This window comes from Cupressus sempervirens, chromosome 1 (genome assembly GCF_028749045.1).
Source record: "Cupressus sempervirens isolate cs-2001-9-10 chromosome 1, ASM2874904v1, whole genome shotgun sequence".
Classification (NCBI taxonomy): Eukaryota; Viridiplantae; Streptophyta; class Pinopsida; order Cupressales; family Cupressaceae; genus Cupressus; species Cupressus sempervirens.
In genome coordinates, this window is record NC_143118.1 from 668,667,527 (window position 1) to 668,688,684 (window position 21,158).

Here is a 21,158-nt window from a genome sequence, read left to right on the forward strand (position 1 = left end):
CAACAAGCACGATACGATTTTCAAAGTTTGGAAATGGTGCTTCCAAGCTGTGTGAAGTCTTTAGAGCTCACCAATAGGGTTTGGGTGGTGATCAGAGGGCGTATAATGGCGGACAGGGACCTACAGAGGAGGAGTTAGACAGCAACTAGAGAAGGGTTGGTGGATCGTGGCCGAATGGTAGACTAGGTTAGTCTTAAAATCCACATGGAGAAACCAAGCCTTCAGTTTTTGAAAGGGGATTCGTCCAGGGCTGAGTGTCGGCTTGTTGCTGACCTTGGGTAGGGTTGGAATTTTTTGCAACCGCAAATGGAGGGGGTGGTGCACATGTTGGGTTTGTCAGGCAGAAGGGGCAGTGGCCTCACCACACAGGCATTGCGATTCAACCAAGATTAATAGACCTTATGGCACTGTCAAATAGGAATGCAATGTTGGGCACAAGTTATGACCACTGCACAGGCAGGTCGGGGCTACAAATGGGCTTGTAGGATAGTAGATCAAACTCTTCTATTCATTTGTCAAGGAAGAAGATATTGATAGATGTAAACGTTGAGGAGGCGTCAATTATACATAATCTCTCTATTTTTTCTGAGTTGGGCTTAATAGGGCATTTCCAAGACATATGGGCAAGTCTGCAAGCACTTCATAATTGGATTTCAAAAAATTGGGAGCCTATTTTGGATCGGGATGTTCAAATCTACCATATGGCGAAAGGATTTTTTTTGTTGTTGTTTTTGAATCTACTCAGGACAGAAACAAGATTCTGTGTGAACATTTCTGGAGTTGGGAGAATAACTTTGCTTTGATGTTGAAACCCTCGCATCCGAACTTCTGTCTAGTTAGGGAGAATTTTGATAAGGTTCATATATGGGTTTGTCTCCCTAATCTATCTTTACATCTCTGGTTTGATTCTCTTCTTGAAACTATTGGCAATTATTTGTGTGAGTTTTTTATGATAGATGATAGTTCTGCAAATCTCCTTCATTCTACCTTTGCCCATATTTTAGTGGATATGGATGTTTTTGAGGGCTTTCTGGCAAAAATCTCAACCAAATCTTTAAAGGGATGCTGGATCTAAATGGTGGATTGTGAAGGGATTCCCTTCAGATGCGAGAGGTGTTTCTAAACAAGGCATGTAGCAGCATAGTGCTTGATGGAGAGAGCTATAAAGGCATCTTCATGGTGGAAGAATGCATCTATTCAGCATTACACAATGGGAAAGAAGACCGGAAACAACGAAGTTTCTCTAAGGTTGTTGTGGAGGATAGATCACAAAATTCAAAGGCTCCTCATGTTCTTCGTGTAAGGGAATTAAAGGAGAGCGGCAACCCTTCCGCATAATATGGGTATGACTGTTTGTGGACACGCCTGCTAGAAGAGAGAAATGCAAAGTGAAAGATCAAACAATGCAGGAGAATCTAATGCAAACAGATAGCGCTAAGGACGAGGTGGTTTCAAGTGAAGAAAATGATGGTTTTTGTTTAATGCATTGGCAATCAAAGGCTGCAAAAGTTGAAGAGGGTTCGCAAGTAGTCAAGCAAAAGAAGGATAGATGCCCAAAGAAATTGGGAATGGTCCTTAGGTCACATTCTAAGATAGGCAAATAGATCTTATTCGTTTTTTTTTTCTTTTGTTGGGAGGGGTGGGGGGGGTGTCTTTATGTTCAATTTTCAGTCTTTTATGGACTTATGATAGGATGATAGAACCCTTGTTTCCATCCTTGCTTAGGGGCAAGCCCCTCCCAGTCTTAATAAAATCAATCTTATTGCAAATCAAAAAAAAAAGCATGATACAGTCATCACATTTAATGTGTACATTATGGACCGTCAAACTTTCACTTGGGAAAGCCACAAAATAGAAAGGAATTACATACCTTGCCATAGCATTCTCACGGTACTAACTTCACCCCGTTCACTGATTTCCTATGCCTTCACAAAAGCTTCAATTCTCATGCTTCTCAAATCCAAGTGGTTATTCCTTATATATCTCCTCCTAAAGATCAGCACTTAGCAAAGTATACTTAAACATCTACCAGATGCATCTCCCATTCAAATCCAACTACAAGAACAAGAACAATGCAAACTCATCGTGTCCAAATAACAGAGGCATGTATCCCAATAGTCAACACCTACTTTTGAGAGAGTCAAACAGAAACCATACGAACCTTATATCTCCCAATATAGTCATCTGAAAGAATTTGCTCCTGCAAAATTACTTTGCGTTTAACAATTATTATCTCCTTGCAAATATTGCTCCAACTCCTAGGTATCACACTTTATCAAAGAACTATGTTTCTCTTTCATAGTCTTTTGTTCATCTCTATTGTTGATCTCCTTATAGCATTGTGGATCACAAAACTCAATAACCCTAATAAAAAGTGCATGATTGATCATTAATTTTGCACTTTTTGATACTCCATGCAGTACTTTCATTCTACACCTTGTGACTGATAGCAACTACATAGGAAAACTAACATACCCATAGAATTTGAGTCATTATGGCAAGAACATAGTTTTAAAACTTGCGACTTGGCAAATGCCAAAACTAAAGAAAACAAATTGTCTCAAGCTCAGCAACCCATTTAAATCTCATTGATACTTGGCATTTTTTTTAAATACTCATTCATTAAAGAAAATCTATGCAAAATAAAATACAAACATATGATAAGCGACTAGAGAATGCTAGGAAAATGTTTTCTATTATATTTAAATAAAAAACAGCGCACCACGGCGTCAACATTAAATACAGCAGTTGACCATAATGTTATAATTTCCAATGTACAATCATGATAAGATTTTATTATAGCTTTTATCAAGCATGAAACAAATAAAGCAAAAAAAATTGTATAGATTATTTCCAAATAGACAGCAACTCGATATATTACAATACATTAATGGAAGAATCAATCATTATCTTTTTGTATTCATTTCATTGAACATCAATAAGCAAGCAAGCAATGGCTTTGAAAACTAAAGGAAATATTCCACCTCGAACAGCGTGCATTCAGAGAAGAATTTAAGATGAGCATAAAGATTTTTTGCGCAGACATAATTGCAAACCTGATTTGTGCTTATGAGGTACAGATGAAAAAGGGTAAGTCCACCAACAAACCAAACAGCAACAAATGTGTAAGCCATGAGAACAACAGATGCTGGAGAGTGTTTCAGAGCATGCCAAACGCTGCGGTGATCATCCTTGAGAAACTTGATATATAATGCCGACATTGCAAAGACATAAATGCACAAGACAGTGGACGAAGAAACAAACATGAAGAAGAAGCGATAATTCCGCTGTAAAACAAAAGATTATAAATATCAAAACATGAATTAAACAAAGAACAAACAGGCCAAAAATTAATAAACGTGAAATTGCATTAAAGATGAAGATTCTTCCTTCGTTAACTTCTGCATCCCAAAAAAAATATCATATGAAGAATCAGTAAATCGCTAAATATTGCACATTGTACTCACTTTGCTAGGCTTGGGGTATAACAAAAATTACAAATAATTAATGATAATCCCTATATTTTACTTCAAATTTTTGGAGACAATTAGTTAGAAAAACCAAAAATCTTGACCACAATGTGATAAATGCTAGCTCTAAGCAACTTGAAATGCACTAAACCATCTAAACATTCATGAGATGCTCAAAAAAATACAAAGATGCCTCATTTTAAGTACATACAAAAACATAGGTCAATATCGATTTGTCAATTTGAAATTTGAACATGTTCATATAAAGATGCATTAAATTACAAGGAAAAACAATGAAAGAAGGGCTCCATAAAGCATTCAATAACAACAATGGCAGACCCGTTAATGGGCTCAGCTGGGTGCATCCAGCCTCTAAGGTGCGTGATGATAATGAAATCGAATGGATTCATCCTGATGAGGGTTGGATAAAGATTCATTTTGATGGTGCCTCAAAGGGCAACCCGGGACCATCTGGGATTGGATTTGTTGCTCAGAATTGTTGAGGGAGCATCTTGAGCTTGGAAGCGAAACGTATCAGGGATGGGGCAGATAATATAGCTGAGGCTATGGCCACACTACACGCTATTTGAATGGGATGAAGGATGGGTGTCAGATGGTTACACTTGGAAGGGGACTCTTTAGTAGTAGTAAATGTGATCAATGCAGGATCAATCCAAGCTTGGCAGCTCCAAAAATTTATCAATACTATCCAAAGAAAGCTACCATACTTTGAAAAATTCAAAGTTTCTCACACACTTAGACAAGGCAATGAAGTGACAGATGTACTATATCCAAATGGGCTCTAACTTTTGAAGTAGGCGAGTGGTGTCAGAAAAATTTCCATAATCTCAATTTTGCATCGGGCAGCGATGGCATATATCACACCAATGATGAATTTAATGTGGCAGAGGGAATGTAATTATTGAAATGCAATTCTCAAGGCATACAGGTGATGACGTTTTCTGTTGTTTTAAAGGAATTTTACCTTTGCATGTCTCTGGTCTGGGTGTGACAGTGAGGATGGAAACCACATTTACCCTGCTAACAACTAAGCAGCAGCAAGGATTCTTTCGTGATGTGAAGATGCCAAGGCTGAAGCGAATGTGTCGACGCAAAAACAAGGCAGTTCTGAAAGTTCTTTTGAAGCTGTTGGGGGAGGAATTTGTCATGGCAAAGCACAGGTATTGCATCAACCTTGACATCATCAGTCAGGTGTTTGGTTGGCCACTGGTAATTGCAGAGGACGCCATGTAACCAAATGAGCATCGTAGAGTTTAGTCATGGAGGACATGCTCCAGGGGATTGAGCACATTTTCGAATGGGCGGTCCCAGGTCGAGGTTTTGATGTGTCGGAGAGCATAGAAGATCCTCAGATAGCACAAGAAATTAGGCTCATCCCATTCATCTGTTGGCCTGTTATTCTGAACAAGAAGTACCTCCAGAAAAGATGGGTCATAGAAGATCCTCAGATGGCACAAGAAATTAGGCTCGTCCCATTCATCTGTTGGCCTGCTATTCTGAACAAGAAGTACCTCCAGAAAAGATGGGTGGCATGTGAGGATTTGAAAAAAAAACAGGAATAACCAGCTCAGGGCACTGGAATGGCAAACAGGGAGGTTGTGCAACCAGTGGTGCCAGGGCGAAATAGGACTTGGCGTCGCAATGGAGTACGTGTGCATCTTGCAACTGAAGCTGGAAAAGGTGGTGAAGAATGATGATGGGTGTAGAGGCAGCAATGGTGTTTTGTGGGTGGTGTTTTGAAGTACTGTATTTTGGAATGGCAAGGGTAGACAAAGGTGGCCCTTAGGCTATGGACAACACTAGTGTTTTTGGTAAAAAATTTGCAACTCTGTATTTTGTTCAGGCAGATAAAGTAGCCGATGGTGAATAGGCTGCATTTTGATATGGTACGTGTATGTGGGGATAGAAAATCCCTTTCTTTGTCACTCTGGTTTTTGCTTAGTTGAAAATCTGTATCGGGATGGTTTTGGGTGGCCAAATAGTGCTACTGGTTTACAGGGGGGTTGAAGAAAACCATTAACAGAGCACTAAGTGTATTGCTGTAATGGGGGTTAGGGTTTAATCTTTAATTTCTGAGCTTGGCAATGTACAAAATACTACATATTATTATAATATTATAATCCAATTATTAATATTTTAATAATAATCCAGTTATTTAATACTACATATTAAAAGCAAATTTAATAATGGATTATAGCTCTCACTAAATTTTTTCTGCAAGTAATGCTCATTTAAGATTATAAAGCTGCCATGCAGCTTCCATATTTAAAAGTGATCTTTATGTATAATCTCTTATATTTATACCATATAAAAGTTACCCGACTATTTTCTCATCTCATATGTCTTTATTATCCTTGTATGTCTGAATCACTATGATGTCTAATCCTTCCATCTCATTCAGGAAAACCACTATGTAATTAATTAATATTTATCAGAATATTAAATGAAAATAATAAATACAATTTCCTAGATATCAGGATCTTTGAGAAATGTCAATGAAAATTCAGTTCAAAAGATCTTTCAGAAACAAAAACTACTTTCTCTAGAATATAAGTGGTATCACTTTCTTTTAAGAAATCTGTACAGGTAGATGGAGTATTGTCAACAGTTCACCTTGTTCTAAATAATGCAATTGGAAGTTGGTCACCATCTTTCTTGACGTCCTATAACTAAATATTTACTTCAATCAGTTCCTCTTCTACCAACAATGATCAGTCCCTTTTCACATGCTAATCTACAATTATTTCACAAACTTCCCCTCCAAACCTTCAGATGAAGTGACTCAACAAAAGAAAAAATCCATGATCCTGATTTCTACATGATATGGTAGATGTAAGAAATTTGTTCTTAAATTTGTCAATAAAAAGGTTTTCCTATGTTAAGAACACTCGGTTTATTCAGAATAGGCATTATCTTGATCAATACCCAGATGACTAGTTCAACTGTATTTTGATCTAATAAAGAAATCAACGAGTGTGCTGAACAAACAGAAGAGAGTTTCATCTGCTTTTCATGCAAGTAAAAAGGCGTCAGAAAAGGTAAGCATGTAATAAGGCATACAAGTAGTTCCTTAAGCCAAAAACATAAAATTCTACCAAATTTTAAAACATGAAAAAATTAAAACTAAAAAACAGAAAGCGCACTTTTTAGCATGAGAAGTAATCATAAGACTAAGAGTGTCTAATAAAAGATGATAGTGTCCCTTAAATGTCAATTGACTGGCCAACAATGCTAGTTGAGGTCAAATACCTGTCCAATGCATTGCCCAACCCAAGGACAATGGTGGTCGAATCTTTCAACACAATTATTACAAATTGAACAATGAGAGCAACGTGGTGGGCGATATAGCATACAAGTATCACAGTACTTGACTTTGACAACCACCCCATTGACAGGCATGTCCTTTGTTCGAGGTAATCTTAATCGTGGTGTCTGTCCACCACCCCATTCAGCAGGTGAATTTGCAGAATCCATAACATCTTCAGGTTCTGGTGGATGTGGAGCACGTGGAACAATACCAGGATCTCTAGCAGAGGTAAGCATCAGCACCACCAGTACCTATTTAAAAGACCATTCGAAGTTATAAACAGTTTATATAAGTACATGCTTACTGCCAATGGAATCATGAAAAACTTAAATATAGGCAACTTGGGGTCACTTAAAAATAATTGTTTAATAGCACCGAAGTGTTTTCAAGTCCTAACTTCACTGAAAAATTATAAAAAAGGTATTCAAGGCCATGACTGTGAATAATCAGAATTCTGAATAGAAAAGACCCAGCCTTTAGCAGCATGAATCCAAGAAGAACTAGATTGTATTCTAATTGCTTATAAACAACATAATATAAAAAAGTAAATTCCTGAGGCTAACAAAATCATACATGGAACTTTCACAGAGTTCGTAAAATCAGAATGAAGAGCTTGACCACACATATTACAGATCATATTATCTAATGTTGACAGGCTCCTTGTGCCTTGTTTTTTAATATATTTTCATTAAAAGATTGCTAATAGAAGTGAGTTAAAAGAGAATCACAGTTGATAGTGTGAGGTTACATTATTTTTGGGAAATCATCTATCAATTCATTTGTCATGACCCTTCTTGCAAGAGCCTGTTTTTAATTTTTCACGAAAATTAGTAACAGAAAGAAGCAATGCAACACAAACACAAGTGTTAGAGAAACAAATACAAATAGCTATGTGGATGGAACAAAATCTAAAAGAAAAGGCAGATGAAGACAAAAAGGATAGGATAAAAATTTCTTCAAATAGGGCTTCAAAGGGATAAGTTTTTGTTGCCATCATCAATCACTATAGTAGGACCGATACACGATCTGGTAATGCTCATCAAGGAGTGTCAAAAGCTTGAGATGTCCAGGCATGGTAGCACAATGAGGGGGTGAAGCAATCCCTCAAGAATCTCTCACAACATCCAAGGCCAATGTAACTTTTGTAGTGGTGAAGAAGCTCCTAATGTGTCTTTGAGGTCGAGGGGAAGTTGCGAAGAAGCAAAGCCATGTCATCAAGGAGCAAAACAACATTGTCAAAGGGGAATATGCAAAGGCATGTAAGTAGAAGTGGTATACTAGGAGAAACAGTCTCTCAGAAGTCAGTCCACCTCCATGTGTGAAATGATATGCAAAAATTATTTACTGTTTCAATCCCTTGAATGGGCTAAGAGCAGGTGGTCAACATGGGGACTCTTGGGCCAACAAAAATTCCCTATAGGGATTCACTAAAAATCTCATAGCAAATGGGACACCTAAAAATGGAGTGTTCCTCGGTCTTTACCTCCTAGAAGGAGCAAAAGCAGCATATCTGATCCTAGCAAACATTATGATGATCAATTTAGACTTACAAATATGGAAAGCATACCCTCAATCAGCCAAGTCAAAACCACAACGTACAAGACCACTCCATCCACCATTTGTAGGAAATGTTCAACATAAGAAACCCATATGCACTATCTATGAATTTCCTCTTATGAATTTTTAATGGTGAGCTCCTTCAAGGGAAGGAGTTGACAAGAAGTTTCCAAGGAGTACATCAAAGGAGGTAGCCTATAAATAGACAATATGATACATTAAGGAGCAAGCAACACTCATAATAATGTTAATGTCTAATAAGGTCCAAATATGCAATCATCTCTAATGACAATGAGCTATGCATAAGAATATATCACAATTTACAATAGAATCTCCCATAGATATAAGTTCATGGATGTCAAAGCATGAAGGTAATCTCAAAGCATATAGAGGTTGGGTGGCATCCTGGTTTAGACAAGTTCACTAAGGAACAATTCACTTGCAATACAATGTGAAGTGCAACATGAGAGTTTTGACCCTTACAATATGATCCTAACCCCAAACTAGGTCCCCAAAACTCATACACATGTAAAAGGATATCTTGAAAGCACTCCTAAACAAAAAGAGAGGCACCTGGTATATCCCTTGCAAAAGTGTGAACAATAAGCAATCTTCATGCTAAACGATGGACCAAAAGGTGATCCCCAAGTAGGTGTATGTTGATGTGACTCCAAAGCTTCCTTGTTATAGAAGAGATCTACTCTGTAAAGAGAGAATTTGGAGATGTTTAATACCAAGAACTCAATTTTACTAAGGTTTACAACAAGTCAGTGAATCTCACCAAAATAAACAAGATTATCAAGTTCTCGTCATAAGTCGTTGGCAATGAAAACATCATCAACAAAAATTAATATGGTTTAATTACCCTGTATAAAATACAATAATCATCAATGTCAATATGTTGTCAAAGAAACTCATCAACCTACATGCTAAAGAGGGTTGTTGAGACAAGAGAACTCTGCTTAACCCCAATGGTACTCTTCATAAAATTACAAATCTTAGGAGAATAATGCCTCCAACTTAGGGTAAGGAGAGAAACTAGAATGTCAACACTACACAATTTCTAGACAAGAGGGTATCTTGAAGCTAAGACAAAGGCCATTTTAAGGTGTATAAAATAGGAAAATATTTTGAAAGATTGGTTACAAGCCTCCTCATAAAAGGCTTTGTCCAAATGTGTTCAATGGTCTAGTACTCTATTCTAAAGTCAATCTACTCACCAACTTTGAGATTACCTCTCTACAAGAGCTCTAAAATTTGCATGTTTGACGCTAAGGCATAAAGCTTGGCAAACATATGCCCAATCATAATAGTACTATACTTGTCAAGGTTGGAGACATCCCTAGATTAATGAATAGAATGGATTATGCCTTACAACTAGTATGAAAGAAAACCTAAAAAATGCCTAAGGGAAGCCAATGGGTCCATGTCATATTTGAGGAGCTCAACTTCGAGAGCCTTTACAATCTACTACTTTTGTCACACAACTTCAAAATAGCCATGTTGATGCTACAACTGGAGAAAACAATTGCCGATGGCAAAATAAATGGGACAATGATAGTAGGTTGGTAAAGAACCTCATCGAGAGAACTAGGATAGTAGATCCTATGGCTAGAAGACAACAAGCAATTAATATAATACATTCAATCTCGATTTCACAACTAGCTTCAAGATTGGAATAATTGTTTCAATAGTAAAAATGGTTAACAAGAAAATTTGTTGCAAGATCTAGACAAATTGAAGACCAACATTTATATCAAGTGGAGGCCCATGCCATACTTGTGAATGGTTAAGATAGGATAAGATAAGATAACGATATTAATGTCCAACAAGAGACCAACAAAAGGATCCAAGGGACTGGCAGATTACAACAAAAAGGAAAAAAACAACCCAGTAAGAGCACCAAATGGTGTCCGAGAAAGAGCAAACAAGAAAGCAAGGAAAGAGAACAACAACAGACGAGAGGACTAGATATCCTTTTTCAGTAAAAAGATATCCAACATCAAAGGATAAGGCTCGGGACAACCAAGGTTCTAGGCACGTCTCTAAGTGACACTAGAGATAGGGAGTCGCTCTCTGGTGAAACCATGACGAGGTCTAACAGATCAGGTATGCCCGGAGACGAGTGTAGCAAACGGCCACTTCATGCCCTTCAAGTGGGTCATGGACGGGGGGAAAGCGGTGATGAGCTGATCCGAGCCCTGGCTCTAAGGAAACATGAGCTGTAAAGTGTGGTCGCAAAGCTGTGAAGTCTCCCGGAAAAAAGCGCTAAACATCGTTGGTCGGAATAACTAAAGAAGGTCGAAATGGATCTGCAATCTCTAAATAAATAGTGGAACCTACCTCTGATCTCATAGTAAATGGGGCACTGGAAGATGAAATCGATCTCAGTCTTTATCTTTGACAAAGTGCAAAGGCAACAAGTCTAGTCATCTCTAGTCAAGTGGTGATCCGTCTAGCACCAAAGCCAATGAGAACCAACTCTGAAAGAACCCAGAGAAATGCAGAGAGCATGACTCCAACGCTGTCTCAAGTAGAATGGACGCGCAATAATCCCATCACAGATCTCTAGAAAGTGCTCAGAATAGAAGGCTATTTGCGGGCACAGACCCTAAGGAGGGTTAATCCAAGAGGGTTAATTTATATATGTCCAGTCTGACATGCCCATTCAACTTTTGCTACGAGAGGAGACAGGTGGGAGCATCCAATGAGAACTAGTAAGGCAAGAGACGATCAATCTCAATCTCGATCGAGCCTAACAAGGTAGTGGCTTGGGTATAGCAGCAACGAACCTTGGTCACCAAATCAGAGCTGGCAATACCCACAAAGGAGCAGTATGTGAGGTAGGAGTATTTGTGGCGACCCTCAGCAAAGTCTGCAAAGCCCTTGAGGCGATGAAGGAACCACATCAAATCGAAGATAGCGTTAAGCTTGAAAGGGTAATCCTAAGCTCAACCAAAATAATATTGTGCAAAGTGTACCAGTGACATCTGATAATACGACCGAGAAGCATCTAGACCCGCTCGACCGAGGCCCAATCCGAATCCAGAAGGGAAGGCCCCCAAACCACAAAGTCGTATGAAACTGTCAGTCTGACCAAAGAGTCCAAGAGAGATAACTTTGCCTCAATGTCCTAAAAGTGATGTCGGAAGCACTATCTCTAAAAGGGTAAGGGAACCCATCCCCTTGAAAACCCTAGGTAGGTAAGCGGGCCTCATGCTGAAGTGGGGACCACAGAACTTGACCCCGAGATAAGTCTACAAAAAGAAAATCTCGATCAGCTGACCTTGATAGCTAAAGTGAAGATGTGAGGTTTTCAAACAGTTGAAGACCATAACCTGAGTGTTGCTCGAGTTCACAACAAACTGGCGTCAATCATAGAAAGACGCCAACTCGTCAATAAGCCTCTAGATCCCCCCAGGAGATATAGCTAAAAGAACCACATCATCAACAAAGAGGAGAATGGAGATCAAAACCTGACGTAAATAGCAACCATCTCCGGAGAGCGAAGCCTAACTGAGGAAGGCCTCGAGCTCATCAATATAGATACCGAATAAACTGGGGGAGAGCGCATCCCTACTGCACCCCAATGGTGCTCTAAATTAGATCGGAGAATCCCTCAGGAGTCCTAAAATTACCAAGCACTGTCTCATAAAGTCTTATAATCGTTGTCCAAAGAATGTTAGAAATACCAATGTCTCTAAGCCTCTGGTATAGCAACCCTCGAGGAATGGAGTTGAAAGCCTTACAAAAGTCTACAAAGTAGCAGTAGACTTTTGTAGCACGATGTTGAACCTCCTCAATGATAGCTCGTAGTGTCAATATTTGATCCATAGTTTGGAAGTTGCTATGGAACCCGGACTGACCGAAATGTCAAGCTTAAAAAGCTCTACCTGAAATCCCTCTTCATCGGCAACTTTGTTGCATCTCATGACTATGATGACCTTGCAAACGAAGAAGTAAAAAGATGGCAGTTTGGGGGGAGGAGAGCGGAGGGGGTGGTAGGGTGAAAGGGTAGCTGGCCAATGGACATCGTAAAGAGTGGAGGTAAGGGGCACCAGAGAGTGCCAGTCAGGGGTGGAGGGCGGGAGATGGAGAGGAGGGCGGACTCCCAACTACCGGCAACCAAAAGGTCAAACAAGGAGGAAGCCTAGGAAGAATATGAAAAGCGGTCAGGAGGGAGAAGTCGTTTGAGGTGGAGGGTGAAGAGGTAGAAGTCGCACTCAGAGAAGCAGAAAGTGGTATGGGGGCCACAGAACAAGGATGGGGGATGGAGCGAGGAGGGTGAGGGTGGGAGGCGAAGAAAACAATGAGGCTGAGGATAGAGAGGGTGGCTAAAGGGAGATGGGTGATGGTGAAGCGGCTAATTGAGGGGACCAAGGAGGCCAATGCAAGAGCATAGTCGACCACACTCACACCCCCCCAATGGGACTAGCACGTTAAGTGCTTCAAACTAGGGAAGCAAGAGAGGTCTTTCAGGATCAACAAATCGGAAGACTCACAAAGCTAGAGGAGATGGTGTGCATAGCATGAAAGAGGCCCAAGGCAATCCAAGAGTGTCATTGAAAACCCATATTGGCGATCATGGAGAGGTTTCTAAAGATCTCTAGTCTATGCATTGAAGTCACCCAAAATGATGATGTTGTCCAAGCTTGAAAACTTGGAGATGCACTCCTATCAAGTCAAAGAAGGGATCTCCATCCCCCAAACTATGAATGGCATACAAAGAAGTTGCCGGCAGGAAATAGTGGACTGCTAAAAAGATGTTTGGGTGATCTAGATCCACAAAAATCTAGCTGAGGTGTCAGAGTGAACCACCACTGTAGTACTGACAAGGTCGTCTCGAATCAAACAAGCCATACCCCCAAGAACCACAAACACCACTAGACGCCCAAACCTTCTCTCTACAACCAAATACCCACTGATATCCAGGAAACACCGAGAGACGGTGGATCAGCCTCTTATGAGTCTTCGTGACAACCAAAATATCCGCAGAACCAAATGCATCCGAAAACAAACCAAGTAATGACCAAAAAGTGCCATTACCATTCCAGTAGTTGACATGAAGAGAACCGGAGGAGGGTTCTCTTACATGCGACTGCTGGCAAGACTGTCATTTGGCTAGAGGAGTTGGTCTCTATTCCCACCCGCTCGGAGGGGAATCCCAAATAACCGCTCTATGGTTTCAAATAACCGCCCATTTCCCAGCCCATCTCGCCTCAATGACCAAACCCCTAAAGTGTCTCAACTCTACAACCTACACTTTAGTGAGGTCCTCATCCAAAAAGATCTTCAAAGGAAGAGGGAATGGCCTCCTCTTTGATCTAAGAGATCGTAACCTATCAAAACGTGAGAGGAACTGAAGAAAAAGGGTACCATCTGGTCCCACCCAACACCTGTCTAAATTGATATCTAAGATGCCTAGCTGATCTAGGAGGAAGGATTGTCCAGTTGTCATAGGATCAATGGTGAAACTAGGGAAGCCCTGGACCCTAAAGTTTAGCCCACAAGTGTTTCTCCAACGCTCCTCGGTAATCTTCCCCTAGACAATCTTTTCCACACCTGCAAGAGGAGCAAATTTGGGATTGGTGCAAACGGACACCCAAGATTTGGCCTTCTATTTAGTCTTAGACAAAAGATAAGTGTGCTTGGCCACGAGTTCATTTTGTTATTCTCTAAAAGTGTCAAGGTCCCTGGGTTGCTCCATGACTATGTCAAATTGGGTTTTGATATCTGTTGTTTCGGAAATGAGTGTGGCAGAGAAATTGGCGAGGGTGGGCGAGTTGGAATCAACCTATATTTTAATAGCAATGATGCTCTTAGAAAGTGACTGGACTGTATCCCTTAAGCATTGCTGCTCAACCTACACCTTGATTAGTCTATCATAAAGCCTTTGGTAAGTTAAAGATGTCACATGCATACGAGAAGGGCAAGGATTGAGATAGAGCTAGGCAAAAGAGACACAGCGGACCCATGGAGAGGCCAACAACAAAAACACAATAGGAGGTAAGTTTGTCCCTATTCACAAAATATGGAAAAGATCAGTAAGGCCAATTTGCCTAGTTATGTTTGTCCCCACTCATAAGGTGTTGTAGACACAATTGTGTCCCTCTTTGCAACTTTGAAGAAGGATAGATACTTTAGTCTCTTTCTATTGTCGATCAAGAGTTCAAAAATATTCTATTGCACTAAGAAGGTGATATCTAGCCAATCCCAATATTAATAGTAAATATGTGTTGTGTGTATGTCACAATCAACATCTATATAACTATTCTTTCCAAGCTTCCAACCTTCGATGTAATAAGTGGGAATGTTATGGTGTATATCCTTCAAAATAGGATCATAAATAAACCTATTCTACTTAAAGAAATCTCATAGTTTCACAAAGTTTTATAATATAGGCCCAAAGGGGCAAGTATACGAATATTGAAGACTAAGGGAAAAGGGGCCTAGATTGGGGGGTGGTAAGGGAAAAAGGTAAGAATAGTACACATAACATATTAAAATAAATATTTGAATATAATTAGTAATAAATTATTATGCATAATATATGATATATTTATTAATATTATAATACTAAATAATGGTTTTGTTATATAATAAATATTAATATTATTAATAAATAATATTGTTAAATTAATATTTTAATTAATTAATATCATATAATTTAATTATTTATTGAATAATAAATTAATAATAATTCAAGGAAACCTAAGGAAGCATTCCCAACCATTTTGGATACATTGTCGTTTCCTAGTTGTTCCAAGGATAATGAGACACGTCAAGAAAATCCTTGCCACATTCCAAAAATCAAAAACCTTTGAAATTGTCTTTGATACGTGAGGATCAAAGAAAAGAGAAAAGGGGTGATCACGGCTGTGACATCATCCAGCTATCCTAAGGACAACCAACAATCATAGGGTAATTGACAAAACAATAAATTGATCCTTTTTGGTGGGCACCATAAACCCCAATTCATCCTCGATAGGCAAACCCACCTCATTTGAGCGCCAATTGATTTCATTTCACGTTTGACTAATAAATATTGCAGGCAACAGTTGGGTTTGAAGTTGAAGGAGAAATTTAAAAAAAATTAAGCAAAGATTGAAGTTGTAAAAGAGGCTGAATCTAAGGCATATTTGGTAGTGAAAAAACAATTTCTCAAAATAGTTAAGTCATTCTATCCTTCATTTTTATTCTTTTCAAATTGTTTTGAAAACTTTAAATTAGAATTTTTTCAAAGAGAAGAGAATTCGACAATCCATGACAGTCGTATGTAAGTATTTCTGGATTCATTTGTGTTGGATAATTTTGCAACATTTTGAAGCACACTTAGTGATCCATCATCAGGTCTTATGCTCATCCTGATGATGGATCACAGAGTGTGATTCGAAATGTTGATGCAAAAACATCCAACGCAATTGAATCCAAAAAACTCCCATATGAAGAATTTTATTTTTTCATTTTTCAGTTTAAAGTTTCATTATATCTCACAAAACCAACATGAGCAGTAGAGGGAATGACAATAGTGACATTGAAGTGAAAGAAGCTCGAACAAATAAGAATTTCAATCCAATCGAAGTGTGGAAGAGTTCATAGTACACATGTTTACTACTAAGAGGGGGAGTGGATTAGTAGTAAATATATCTTACACAATTTTATCCAATTCCAATCTTCAAATAGTTACTTCAGATTGCATAGCAAAAATTAAGGTATCAATTGAAAGACATAAAAGAAACACCGTAAGATTAAGGGACACTGCACAAAAATATGACATGGAAACCTAAGAAGTGAGAAAATTGTGGTGAGCATGCTGCTAGGATCTACTATCCTAATCCAGCCTCACAAATTTAAATCCACTTACAATGTTTAAAGGGCTCCAACCCTAACATCATCCTCAATTTTTAGAGTAACAAATCTATTTAAGATGAGCACCTACTCAACCAAGAGACCAATCTTTCTTTTGACAGTCATATTTAATTCACAGGACCATCTCAAACAGTTTAAGCACCAACTTTAACACTTTTTAAAATTCACAACTATTATGATACCTGTGATCAAACACTTTATAAATTCCTGATTTTTTAAACTAAAACCCCTGCAAACTGAAGGTTATCAAAATGCATAAAAAATTTGTAAACAAATGCTACAGAATCCAGATACAACAAAACACTTCTCCTTCTGTAAACTGAAATCTGTTCTGAAACAACAACAGCAATTGCTCTGCACAGTGAATTCAATCTGATACAATAATCTCAGTAATTCAAATCCAATCTGAAACAATATCACCACCAAGAGATTATCTGATACAATTTTGTTTTCTCATTTGACAGACTGTTAATCAGATATGTACTTTAAGCGAGGTCAAACCAAATTCAAAATTGAACATCATTAACAGTGGTTGGAGAGAGCTACATTTAATAGTATATCAATAGAGAGACAGAGAAAAGTTACTGTTATTGCTGCCTCTGTTAAAGACAGAAATAATAGACCACTGTTATTGATATACCTGTCCTTCACTTTCAGAATGTCTTTAAAACCATTAAAGATTCCAACACTGTTCTTTTCTTCACATCTTAGAGCAGACATGCATATCCAATCTCCAGCTATAACATGTGTTCATACCTCCACCCTGTGTTTATCACTCATTCTGGAAGCATTCCACCGGGCATGTTATTTTCATCTTAGAGCATTCTAAAACTTTGATATATTGACACCTTCTCTGAGTCGGTATTTTGTTTATTTTTTCTTTTACAAAGAACACGACTTCAAATAGTTGTGCATAACTATAATCTATGTTCAACACTGCAAGGAAAGTTGCACTAAGTTGGTTTTGATTCTTGAGCCAGCTTGAAAATTGCTTTGTCTTACATGATCCTTACTGTCCTCAATAGGACCACTAATTATTTTATGAATTCTTCAACTGCCTCTGTCAATGCATAGTGTAGACAGTCGGTTGGTACAGGTGGCCAGTCAAACTATATGTTGAACCCGACACCTATCTAGATTTGAAAAGTCAGAATACGAAAATTTTATTAATGTAGTCTTAATGTATTTGTTTATTAGTTTTTGCTGTCTGTTACCAAACTGATGTCATGGCTAGTTGGATGCCAGTGATTATAGCTTACATAGAGCCTGAGATATGGAAGGATTTTATTGTTTTCTTGTATACATTCCTGATTTTTGTCGACAACCTAGAGGTATTTCACCACTCACCACAAACAGTGCAGCCTGAACATATATTATTTATTTGATTGCTGAGGTCCTCTTATATGTTTCCGGACAAACATGTCCATTTAATCGATCCGATGGTCCATTTATATTTCAAATACCAATGAAGGCAGCCATATCTGGTTGATAAAAATATTGTCAATGAAGACAATCATATCTGGATAATAAAAGCACTGCATACAAATATCAAACTGAAGCGAGCGGGTTCTGAAGACCTACAAGACCTGTAAATTTAACATATACAGAAGAAAACATGAATACGTGGAGTTCACTGTATTTTGTAGGTTTTATTAAACAAAGTGTCTCTATCAGCTATTTCAAGATTTGTCATTTGTTACATCATATTTTGACATAAATGACAGTTAGTCTAACCGAGTTATGGATGGAGATGAACAGCCACCAAATCCATTTGAATGCCCTCCTATTGTCTTGAAACCTTATACAAAAAGCCCTTTTAACAAAGAAAACCTCTTCTCCAACTTGAAACGTCCCTAGATACCAAAAAGAAAAATTCAAGGTGGAGTAGGGTGTGGTTGTGTTACATTTGCAACACAAATTATAGAGGAGCCTACACAAGGGTGTGATCTCATTTCTATGTGATGTAAATTACTCGGGAACCACACAAATTGTCATGGCACACATCAATTTCGTGATTTTATTAGAAGCACACAGTATTGACAAAGCCTGAAAAATAGAGATCTTGTAGTGCTTTGCCAAAGGATATCGACTAAGGAAGACTTCTGCAGAGATAAGTAGATGTTTGTTGTGTAATGAACTGTAGTGCTATTCATACGTAGGAAAGGTGTACCGCTCCCATATGAAATTCCTACCTTGCTCATAAGTTATAACATTGGATGCTAGCCATGTCGTACAGTACAACCAAGATATGGCTGTATGCTGCAAGCCATCATACAATGAAGACAGACATGTATGAATAATTCACAGGTATGTCATACAATATAGAATGATGCTTTCAAGGGTGAAGAATATTGTATGGTGTAGAGTGATGCTATCAAGAGTAAAGGTTGTACAGTGCAATTGATAATGTTTGGTAAAATTAGGAAGCCGTGCAGACAAAGGCTTCATAGGTCAAATGTTGAGAATATCTACCATAATCCGTACATTGCAAGCCTCCTCACGAGAGTCAATAATACAAACCATGCAAGGCAAAACAAGACTGTAAAATAGGACTAGATTTTAAAATTGCTCTGCAAATAATATCATACAGTGTGCTGGAGGTGGTGGCGTCTGCAAACTAAAGGTTGTATGACTAGACAACTCTATAATTTATCATGAGCATGTCGTTGTTCCGAGGGTCGTATGATGCCATCATGGAGTTGTGTGAAAAGTGTCAAAGGTGAAGGTTGCACACATATGGTACCTTGTATTTACCATATAGTACAGTACGATGGAAATCATTAGCCACGAGAACTAAGTTGTCATATGTTGATGGTTAACCAAAGAATGGAAATCATGCCTTAAAATTTGCCAATGCCTTGCTCTCGACAATGTGAGGAATAAACAATTATTTTTTGTTTCCAGTCTCCCTTTTATAACTCCCTGTATCCATCCCAGCCAAACTTTTATAATTTCAAAAAATAAGTTTTCTATGTTGGCCGCTTTTAATATATTTAAACTTCCTTTGATGTTTTTGGCCTTCAATTTTCTCATCACCATAAACTTCCTTATTTTTACTTTGCACTTCATAATATTTACTGCTATTCAACTCGAGAGCCTTACTAGTTTTCTCCTTAGTACTTTGATAATTTTTCTCCACTTTCCAAACTTTTTTTCATAATTAGTTTTTCTCAGCCTATATTAAATCAATCTATTTTCAAAAGAAATCTCACTAGTCGTCTCTCCTTCAAACTTTCTAACTTTTCCCAACTCCTTTATTTATTCCATTTTCCAACCCTCATAATTTTCTCTTTCTTTTTCTACAAATTTTCAATGAAGCTGATTTCCCTTGACAAATATTTATATGCTCAATATTACTTACTCTTCTCTTCATACTATTAGATGTATCGTCCATAGTTTCACATGCTTTCAACAATTTCTCTTCACAGAGATTTATAGCTCGAAGAAAATTACATGTTGACGGAAATAAGTAATATCCCTTCATTTGCTAATGAAATAAGCCACCAAGAGAATTTGTTTCATCCTTTAAGCATAACTCAACTCCAAATTGCTTTGCCATTCAATTCCATCCAACCTTGACTCTTTGTACATTAATCTTTGAAATTTAAAATTAACGAATATGAGGAAGTTGCTCCGCTTAGTTCTACAAATCAATTACATACTTTCGACCCTTGTTCTCAATTGACATTATGATTGGCTTTGGTTGTTACTAATTGTCTTCTCCCAAGTAATGCATCACACACTTTCTACTGCAATGAGATGACCACAAAATTCAAGAGAAACTGTCGAGTCCAAATTGTTACTGTTTGTGTCATCAACTTCAGCAACAGCGATTTGTCTCCATGGTAGTTGGCACCTACCAAGTGAAATGTTGGTACAAAACAGTTGGTTTCCCAAGGCACCTCCAAAAATCTTCTAGCAATATGTTTACTCTAGAGCATCCATCAACAAAGGTATTTGTGATGTGACTTCCATCTAAATGACAACTAGTCGCTTCCTAATGTTCATGGTCGTCAGCACTAGGTCAATGACTTGTTTGCTTTCAATTGGCGGCCCTACTACCATGTCTTTACTTAGGTCTTCACATCGCCAACTTTGGTCATCACCAACTATGTTGGCGATTGCCACTCTCAATGGTAGTATGATTTGAAGAAGGTTAGTCATCTTGATGAATAAATTGTTTGTAGCACCTATTGAACTATGTTCTCTAACTGTGATTGCAATGATGTTCTTGCAATTCCATTGGAGGTTCTTCATTCCTTTTCCATCACTTGTTCTACTACTATGGCTTCTCATAGTCATTCTTTTTTGTACAACGATCCAAGTACACAACCTTCTTCGCCAATGCTCTCGTGATTTCCATAATTGGCTCATCTTGTTCCTTCATGTCCAACGTATCAATAGTCTTTTGCTCCGGGCAATTAGTTTCTTAATGGTCATCAAACCTACAGAATATGCATAATAATTGTGTGTCGTCTTTTTTATTCTAGATATTTCTTGCAAGGTTTCCTCATTCACTACACTAAATGATAGAACATTCTTCGAACACATGTTGCATTTGATTTCTGCCTTGTTGATTTTCATAACCATTTAGCAATGCATTTAGATGTTTTGATGGAGTGGACTCTCCCTATGTGAAGACTACTTGTGTGCTATTGGTATTCAAATCGTGTTGACACGCCTCTATTAAAAGACCCACCACTTGAAAAATCTCACAAAACATCTTTCAACAACAATTCCCTTTCGTTTGCCCCTTAGTTTTGTACTCCATACATCATAATTCATTGGATTCCTTATTGGTTCCTTTCTCTACCTTCAATTCCTTTATCATTCTCATCATATCGCAATATACGACTTCAATTGTTTTTTATTCGTCATCACTACTACCTTTATTGCTCTCTCATCGTCTATCCTCCTCTTCCCTTGGGAGGATG

At 38.1% G+C, this 21,158-nt stretch overlaps 1 protein-coding gene across 3 annotated transcripts in view; it reads right to left on the bottom strand.

Annotated features, from left to right (window-relative positions):
- Positions 1–21,158, bottom strand: part of LOC149579649 (protein S-acyltransferase 8-like) — an 85,639-nt gene that overhangs the window by 36,173 nt on the left and 28,308 nt on the right. For all 3 annotated transcript variants that reach the window (XM_089786306.1, XM_089786326.1, XM_089786315.1), the window contains exons 3-4: positions 6,741–7,049; positions 3,057–3,287 (exon numbers count right to left, since the gene is read on the bottom strand). In XM_089786306.1, the coding sequence (XP_089642432.1) occupies positions 3,057–3,287; positions 6,741–7,049 (540 nt within the window). The remainder of the gene's footprint in view (positions 1–3,056; positions 3,288–6,740; positions 7,050–21,158) is intronic.